This window comes from Echiichthys vipera (assembly GCF_963691815.1).
Source record: "Echiichthys vipera genome assembly, chromosome: 2".
NCBI lineage: Eukaryota > Metazoa > Chordata > Actinopteri > Perciformes > Trachinidae > Echiichthys > Echiichthys vipera.
The window spans coordinates 6,415,321-6,424,941 of record NC_139827.1 but is presented as its reverse complement, the minus strand read 5'-3'; the positions used below and the strand labels follow the sequence as shown (position 1 = coordinate 6,424,941).

The 9,621-nt window shown below is 41.1% G+C and overlaps 1 protein-coding gene across 1 annotated transcript; it reads left to right on the top strand.

The window, feature by feature from the left end:
- Positions 1-1,851: 1,851 nt before the first annotated feature.
- On the top strand, positions 1,852-7,797 carry LOC310963689 (hsp90 co-chaperone Cdc37-like; the record flags this gene model as incomplete). The annotated part of the gene is made up of 8 exons (XM_083936587.1): positions 1,852-1,971; positions 3,364-3,660; positions 3,735-3,840; positions 5,025-5,140; positions 5,234-5,356; positions 5,446-5,628; positions 7,460-7,531; positions 7,687-7,797. The coding sequence occupies 8 exons, from the start codon at positions 1,852-1,854 to the stop codon at positions 7,795-7,797; spliced, it is 1,128 nt and encodes a 375-aa protein (XP_083792713.1).
- Between the last annotated feature and the right edge of the window lie 1,824 nt (positions 7,798-9,621).

Below are 9,621 nucleotides of genomic sequence, written 5' to 3'. Positions count from 1 at the left end.
GCATTCCTACAAGATAAAACTACTGATTTCCATCCTGAAGTGTTGCAGCAGTACAAATACAGCAACAGTACAGATACATAGAGAAAGTAAAAAGTAGAAATAATACACTGTATAAAGAATAGTAGTGTTCATGCACACAGTATGTCTATCTAAGCATGCATGCAGGGATTATGCATGGTTTTCTCATTATAGAAACTACATTTCCCCTCGATTAATTGGATTATTGTGAGACTGGACATAAAACAGGTCAGTCTTTCATGTCCCAGTCTCTTACAGTCATGTGAATAACCACGCTACAACTTTTCTTTTTGGGGGCAAGCTATCATTGAATGTTGTGGGCTTGTTTATAGTGCGTAAAAACTGAAAACACTTCCAGAGGAAACACCTGGGCATCCTGGACTGGAAACTCTTGCCCAGTGCTTCCCTGTTTATGATGTCCAAAGTCCAAGTGTAGAGTCCATATTAGCCTTTACACTCGATTAAACATCTCCTTCTCAACACACAGGTGACTGGGTGTGGAAAGTGAAACGGGAACAAATAAACTAAAGCAGTGGCATAATAATGTGATCAAGTCCTATCCACTAAAAAGCACAAATAATTCAAGATACATAAATAAATAATGTTAAAAATGTTATATAAAGTATAGAAATACAGTTCTCCCATTTATACATTTTAAGAAACTTTTACACGATATATAATCACTATATTTGTATAATTTTTTATATTTGTGTAGGCTATTCATAGTGTTGGGGGAGAGGGGTAGTTCATAAACGTGAGCTTAAGTGCCCCCTGGGAGCCAAAAGGTGCATTTTACAGTACCCTCTAGGAGCCATAACGTGCGCTAAAGTGCCCTCTAGGAGCAAAAACGCTCACTTAAGTGCCCTCTAGGAGCCAAAACGTGTGCTTAAGTGCCCTCTAGGAGCCATAACATGTGCTAAAGTGCCCTCTAGGAGCCAAAATGTGTGCTTAAGTGCCCTCTAGGAGCCATAACATGTGCTCAAGTGCCCTCTAGAAGCCATAACATTTGCTAAAGTGCTCTCCAGGAGCCAAAACTCGCGCTAAAGTGTCTGTTTTGGGAGCAAAAAATGTGTGCTGAAGTGCCCTTTAGGAGCCAAAACTCGTGCTTTAGTGCTCTTCAGGAGCAAAAACGTGTGCTTAAGTGCCCTTTGGGAGCCTAAACGTGTGCTAAAGTGCCCTCCAAGAGCCAAAGCGTGTCTTTAAGTGCCCTTTAGAAGCCAAAATGTGTGCTTAAGTGCCCTCTAGGAGCCCAAACTCATGCTTAAGTGCTCTCCAGGAGCAAAAACGTGTTCTTAAGTGCTAAAGTACCCCACAGGAGCCAAAACTCGTGCTAAATTGCCCTCTAGGAGCCATAACATGTGCTAAAGTTCCCCCTAGGAGCCAAAACTCATGCTTAATTGCCCTCTAGGAGCCAAAACATGTGCTAAAGTGCCCTCTAGGAGCCATTACATGTGCTAAAGTGCCCTCTAGGAGCCACGTTTTGGCTCCCTCCCTGTGCATGTCAGTGAGAGTAGAGCGCCAAACTTTTCTCCAGTTCATGTCCATCAGGCTACAAACGAATAAATAAACAACTCGACCCGCGCTCCCTGATGACGTGTATTGATTGGATTTGTGCAGCCGTTAGAGCCGTTAGATCCGTTAAACGGTCAAACGGTCAAACGGCTCCTGGCTGCTGCTGCTGCTGCCTCGTTAAGAGGATTAAGAAACTATCAATGTCTGTCTTGTTTTCCGCCGTGTTGTCGGTGTGTTGCCCCTGCTGTACACCGACGCAGTCTCCTTCTCCTGTCCCCGACACTTAACCCCGAAGAGAAGCGGCGGGAAAGAGCCGGTGAGATGAGCACCGGAGGAGCAGGACTCGACTACAGCGTCTGGGACCACATCTACGTGTCCGACGACGAAGACGTGGCCAGTCCGCACGTCGACACACCGAGCCTGTTCAGGATGAGACACCGGGTCAGACACTGTAGAGATCATAGAAATCATTTTAATAGGAAACTTAGTTATTCCTAGTCATAAAGATCATTTAAGTATCCACACAGGCTTCGTACAGGTGCTTCAAATCCTTGAAAAAGCTTGAATTGTAATGTTGTTGCTCTTGAGTTTTGGATAAAGTGCCCAATAATGCTTGAAATTGCTTGAAAAAGCTTGAATTTTAATGTTGTTGCTCTCGAAAATGATGAAATAATATCCACATTCCTTTCACAACAACTAGCTAAAGAATATACATTTAATTTATCATTCTTCTGGTGTTAAGTAACACAATTTTTAGTTGTTTACAGCAAAATACCATCTTTTTTTTGAACGTGGTTTAAAAGAAAATGAAATAATAACTTTCAACATGTATGTATTTGTCGAAATATGTAATTTTCCACAGCTTCAAGTTGCTGGAAAACCTTTAAAAGTGACCTTGAAAGTGCTTGATTTCGACCTGGGAAGAAGTGTAGATATCCGTCATTTCAGATATCCACAAAGACATTTATACTTACAAATGAATGTACGTACAAATAACGTTACTTTTGATATTCATGTGTGTTGGGCTTTCAATTGTAGATATCCACAATTATATTTTAAGTTAGATATCACCTCCTGGATATCTGTAATTATCTGTCATTCGTACTAGTAAAAACTTCTATTTAAGATCTCTACAATCCAATTGTTACTGGTCATAATTTTAATTTCAGATATCCCAAATGAAAATACAGACGGAGAGAGGCTCTGGTTTTCTGTAAATAATGAGCTTAGCACTGGAAAGGTCTAGAGCGACTTGTAGTATCCAGCATCCCCCTGGTTCCCATGTCTGTTTTCATCCCAGTTTTCCTTTAATCTGATATCTGTAGATAATTGGAGCTCACTGAAATGTGGAAACATTACAATAATAACTGATACTGCTTAATGCTTTCTATCTACCCTGGAGCTCAGATTTGGCAATGTATGTTTATATTTTAGTTAGAACAAACCAAATGAGGCTGAACAAGTCTGATTCATGCCTTTAGAGTTTAATTTCGGCGCAAAATCATCCCATGGTCTTTTTTGGCACTTACATACATCAGTTTTTTTGTTTATCAACTATTGACGGAGAAATCCGGTGAATGCTAACAGCCAGACATGGATAACACTGATTAGCTCAGCGCAGTACAGTGAAGGCATTCAAACCTCTTTTTTAACCACTAATGCTGCTCAGAATAAGCAGACTTTTGTTCTTTCTTTGTCGTGCATGTTTTGAATGTTTGTGTTTTAGCTCTTCTTATTTCTTCTCCCTACCTGATCCATCTCATCCTCTAAACTCCCATCATCTGTGTCTTACGTTTTGTTTATTTTTCTCTCTCTTTGCTCTCATCCGCACAGGCCCGACTGGAGAGGATGGCAGAGTTTCAGCAAAGAGGGGAAGATCTAGAGAATAACGTATTTGAATGCAGGAAGCTATTAGAGGAAGCCCAGGGACGACTTAAAGAGCTGGAGGAAGGGAGGAACGAGGGAGAGGAGGATGAGGAGAGGGAGGCTGAGCTGAAGAAAGTCCTGGCCGAGGTGAGAAAACTGAAGAAGGATGAGAAGTCGTTTAAGAAAATGATGGAAGAATACCGACGAGAGGAAAAGAAACTGCCCTGGGATGTTGACAATATCAGCAAAGAAGGTTTCAGCAAGGTAAGGCGTGGCATCAGGGACACAGGATTTGCGAGATTTCGTGTGATTCATGTGTTTTCTGTCTTGTTTTCTAGAGTGTCCTCAACATCAAACCTGTGACAAAGGAGGAAACGGAGGAGGAAAAGGTGGAGAAGCACAAGACCTTTGTGGAGAAATATGCCAAGGAAATCAAACACTTTGGTACGCTTTATTCTTGATGTCACTGGGTGTGTTTGTTGTCTTTGCCTTCCTGCCCAGTTTCTTTTAAATTCATCAATTCATGTTGTTGTTTAAACCTCTTTATTTTGATCTCAAGTCCTAAGACACCAAACATCTCATGGGCTGTCTGCAGAATATTTACCTCATGCACTATTCACACATTACTTTACAGCTAACTCCAGTTGATTGGGTCAAATTGTGAAGTAAAAACTGACCGACAGTCATTCAAAAACTGACTGACAGCCGTGTGCCAGTGGTGGCCTAATATTGCTGACACCTGCTGTAGAGGTTATGGGGGAAACATTAGTTTTTCATTTTGGACACAAGGAAAAATGTATAAATTGGTGGGAACTTTAAAGTCATAATCCATAAGATTTGAGATATGTTGTTTCTGGCGGCCTCTTTGGCAGTAAGATGTAACTGCAGGTGAGCCTGTTCACTCAGAGCCCTCCATCTTGCTCTTTTGTAAACTTTATTGACACACATTCACATCTCTACTTCTGGTCTGTCCCCTATATGTTCCCCTCTTATATCCACACACACACACGTTCCTATTACACTTCTGCACTTACTACAAGCCTGACTCAGATTTCGAAGTCCCTGATTTCCAATTACAAGTGGACGCAGCGTAACCAACACTGATGAGCTCCACTGGAGGACCAACCGCTGTCAGCAGCGTCACTAACATGGCGGCAGGTTCAAATTTAGGGAGGGAATGTCTCCACAGACACACAGATTGTTATACTCAACAAAAAGGCAACAAGTGCTTTCATCATCTCTTTGATAGACAGGAACTTTACAGACAATTAAATAGATGAAAATCTTACGGATTACAACTTTAAGATTCGGGTTTATTTATCATTTATAAGTCTGATAGCTACAGATGTATGCTGATGTTTTTAAAGAGATACTCCAGCAATTTAGTAGTGTGCTTCCATTTACTTGGGGGACTCAAAAGAGATTGATTCATGAAGCTCCAAAAAACGTTGGATTGCCAAAACGAAAAATCACCCATTTTTGAAAAAGTTACGTATATGGCAGGGTCAGTTCTTATTGTTAGTAACCAAACAGTGTCTACTTGAAAGCAGAGCATAAATGACTTCCCTCGGCCTCTGGAGCTCATTCTGAATGGTGCATCATACTGGATACGCTTGTGTGTGCCCCAGGTATGATGCGGCGCTGGGACGACAGTCAGAAGTATCTGTCAGACAACCCACATCTGGTGTGCGAAGAGACGGCTAACTGCCTTGTCGTCATCTGTATTGACTTTGAGATAGATGAGGTGAGTGCTGTGAGGAAAAGGTGTGTGCATATTCTGGGTAAAAACAACAAAGTCAGTCAGGTGAAGCCTTGTAAATTCTCTGTGCACTTGTAGAAACATGCACTGATGGAGCAGGTGGCCCACCAGGCCATCGTCATGCAGTTCATCTTGGACTTGGCTCGGACACTTAAGGTCGACGCAAGAGGCTGCTTCAGGCAGTTCTTCTCAAAGATCAAGGTATTTATTTAACCGTACATGTTCTGTTGCATCTCTGTCTGTGTGGTTGATTTCCACGGGTCATTTAAGTGCTTTCGGGTCCCTGTCAGACTGCAGACAAGGCGTACCAAGACGCATTCGACCATGAGCTTGAGCTGCTGAAAGAGCGGATCCGCAACTGTGCCCAGATGCGCATGGAGAGCACGATGAAGGAGATAGAGGAAGAAGAGAGGCAAAAGAGACTGGGCCCTGGTGGTTTAGACCCTGTAGAGGTCTACAAATCACTGCCAAAGGTAAACCACTTACACGCACATGCAAGAATACACAAATTCTGGGTCTTTCGCAGAGAAGTTCGTCATAGAGTTTAGCAGTTGTGGAATAACTGAGGGCTACACTGGTGGTGAACCAGTTGTCAAACACTAGCTTTTAAGTTGGACTCCTCTTGAAATAACTGAAACAAGGTTCATTCATTTTAAATTTGAATTAACAATATGACACAAAAATTGAAGGTTGGATTGCAGACAGTGTTTTATAAAGTGTTTTGTGCTTATCCTATGTAGGGCAATGTTAAATGTATTATTATTGTTTTTTAAAGATTCTTTTTTTGGCAGTTTTCAAGCCTTTATTATATAAGAGAGACAGGAAATGGGGTGAGAGAGAGAAGGGGGAAGGGGGGGCACGCAGCAAAGGGCCACAGGTCTGAGTCGAACCCGTGGCCACTGCCTTGAGGACCTTCAGCCTCTTTACATGGGGCGACTGCTCCAACCACTGTTCCACAGGCCGCCCCAAATTTTAAAAGGAGTTTGGTGACTCCGTCATCAGGTTTAGCCTAGTTGTTATAGTTGTAACATTACAAACAAATACCATTTTTGGTTAATTTAATGAATTCAGTCAACATTAGAAGATAAATTAGTCAAACATAACCAATTTTAACTTTAATCAGACATTAGACCCTGTTTACAACCATATCAGATATAACTCAGCTTTCTCTTCAGCTGGTTCAGAGTCAACTTTTCTACCTACTATTGTCACTTGTGTTGTGTTTCATTTAAAGCAGTTACAATATATAGTGTTGATATTTATGTGTCTTTGTTTTTAAATAATTGCATGATTATATAAGCTCATTCAATAAATGATCCCCAAATAACCCAAACAATAAATCCTGGTGGTTACATCCGACAAAGTCTGTTTAGGAAACGTGTTTTCCACGCTCACTGTAAACTAGGATGTGCTCTATGGATTTACGTCAGCGAGTGTAAGATATGAGCGTACACCGCAACTAAAGAAGGTGTTTGTTTGGACTGCTCCACGTCCTTCAAGGAGGCGGTGAGGGAAAACATCCGGCCTGTTGGAGCATCTCCCATTTCACCCAGTTTACACACCACATCAATGCCCACCTCCAGTCCCAAGCTACAAACCAGGAAAGTCATTACCACAGGTCAACACATACCCATACGTCATTACGCTTGTTTCTGAAATTCTGGAGTATTATAGTGAAACATATACACTTGACTTGGTTTACAGTGCTGTTTAATAAGTGTGCATAGTTTAACGGTATGTTCATACTAAACAGCTGAAGCTCAAGATTCTTTTGAGATTCGTGCCACTCTTTTTTTTTTTCTGTTTTGAAATAATGTGGGTTTCTTCGCCAGAGCTCACTTCCTGTAAACAGCTCCCGAAACGAGCTATTTCAACACATCTTTGGTCGTGTAGTTGGTGCGAGAGATTACATTTTTTCACAGGTTTCAAATCCATTGTTGGTAGACTTTGAAGTCAGTGTTTGCGCTGTCTGTCGATATGAACCGTGTTGCCATTTGGATAATCAGAGAAGTCAATACACAGCTCAGCAGAATGGACTCACTCTCTGTGTGCAGGTAAATAACATTATCTACTTACCTGGAGATTGCACATGCCATTTTCCAGCTCCTCCTTAGTAACATTAAGATTTAAAAAAAGTGTATAGGTCCTAAATTAATAGAAAATGAGTAATGACACAACAAAATGATGGTTGAAGGTTTGTGTGTTCATTTTCAAGCATTATACTTAAGCTATAAAAGCATATCCCAGCCATTTCAGTGCTGTACGTTTAGAGGACCATGTTAATTTTTTTGTTTTGTATTCTAGGAAATTCAGAAAAGCTTTGACGAGAAGAACATTGAGATGCTGCAGGAAGCGATCGGCAAACTGGACCTGGAGGTGAGTGTGTTTGTAACTGAGCCTCGCCCTAATATAGAAACCTCCAGTCAATACAAGTGACCTAAAGAAGGCCAGAATGTCTCTTTGATTGGCACAATCTGTTAATGTTATTGATTCTGTGTCTTAAACTGGCATCACTGTGTTTATCTGTACAGGAAGGAAAATACCACCTCCGGAGATGCATTGACTCTGGACTGTGGGTTCCTGAATCAGGTGAGGGTGACGACGAAAATGAAGAGGATGAAGAGGATGAGGACGGAGATTAGAACATTCCTTGTTAGTTGACAATGAATGTTGTGCAACAGTGTGCAAGTAATGTTCGTACATCCAACATAATGTTCGTATATGCATATTTAATAAGCATATGTAATTAAATCATCATTACACTTTAAATAACTTGAGTACTGGATTAGCATTGTTTAGACAAAAGCACTTGTCTTTCCAATTTCAAACAGCTTTGGTGCAACCAAGTAAACCAAATAACAACAGAACAGAGGTATCTTTTAGGCTGGCCTCAGTCTGATTTTATATTGCAGACACTTGACTCTGAATGAAGTCAGCTGATTTGATGCAAATCCCCAGTTAACTCCTGGTAAAGTACCAAACATCCCAGGTGCCACTGACATCACCAACCCATCTGGTTGTATGAGCGTAACACAGTTACAGACTGGATGAGAAGCTGCCTGATTCTGAGACATTGGCTTTCAGGCATATGAACCTCAGACACATGTAAAACATCTTTAAATTATCACATTTTGTTTAGAAAAAAGAAAACGTTCAGCATGTCATCCCACACACTTAATATTTACAGATCAAACAATCTGCCTGCATCGGTTGTCTTACTGCGGTCAACAGCGCCATCTCATGGCTATTGTTGGACAGACAGCCTGTAAACCACATCAGAAGCCTGTACGGTGAACACCGATCCATCCAGTTACCTTCCTTGTCGTTTTTGTAATGGGTACGTTTGAGACCACCGAATTGAATTGAATGGAATATTCCAGTGTGCTCATTATTCAAACGGTTAGACTCTGGTTTGTGTCCGCTCCAGTGCACTGGATTCTGTGAGCTACAGTTGTGTCTTCTCTTTGGGAACTTCGACACAGTTTGTTTTTATGTTGAGACTGTCAAAGTCAGAAACTGACTTCAGTATGTTCTGTTTTTGTTTTGAGGGTGTGTCCTATCAGTGGTAGGAATCAATGCTTGGCTGATGAACTGGCAGGGTCGGTCAGATCAGATAAATAAGCTGATAAATAGCAAGAAACCGCAGTGTAGAAATGTTTGACATCATTTAGAAACTGAGAAAATACTGGTTGATATATAGCATTAGCAAGTGTTTGTAACTTAAATATCAATATTGGTACCAACATCAAAAATCCTTTTATTGATTGAGGAATAGCAGAAAATATAGAAGGAACTGGATCTAATTCACTTATTCATCACAAAGCCCAAGAGAATGTTTGACGTTTCTGGATGAAAATGACTGAAACGATTAATATCATAGCTGCAGATTGATTTTCTGTCAATGGACTAATCAATTAGTGAATTAATCTTCTGATGCAGAGAGGAGTTTGAAGAGTCCAACTGAGGGCAAGTCCAAGTTAAATAGTTTTGTCCGTCTCACTGTTGCAGCTTTGTATTGTAGGATTTGTCACAATAGTTTTTGTCAAGGTGTTTTACAAGCAGTGCGTTTTATTTTGCATTTACATTTGAAGTCCTGAAGCTTTCTGTTAAGTTGTGCTAAAGTACATGTAAAATAAACCAAGGATGCTATTTGTTGTTGACACACAACTTGTGTTTACTTTATTATTTTTGTCCATTAGTTGCTGTGAAACCTCACTCATTTTCTGCCATACTTCTCTCTCTCTCTCTCTCTCTTTCTCTCTCTCTCTCTCTCTCTCTCTCTCTCTCTCTCTCTCTCTCTCTCTCTCTCTCTCTCTCTCTCTCTCTCTCTCTCTCTCTCTCTCTCTCTCTCCCCCCGCTCTCTCTCCTGCTCTCTCTCTCTCCTGCTCTCTCTCTCTCCTGCTCTCTCTCCTGCTCTCTCTCTTTTCTTCATAATTAATCGGTGGGCTTGATTTAGTGGCCTGTGC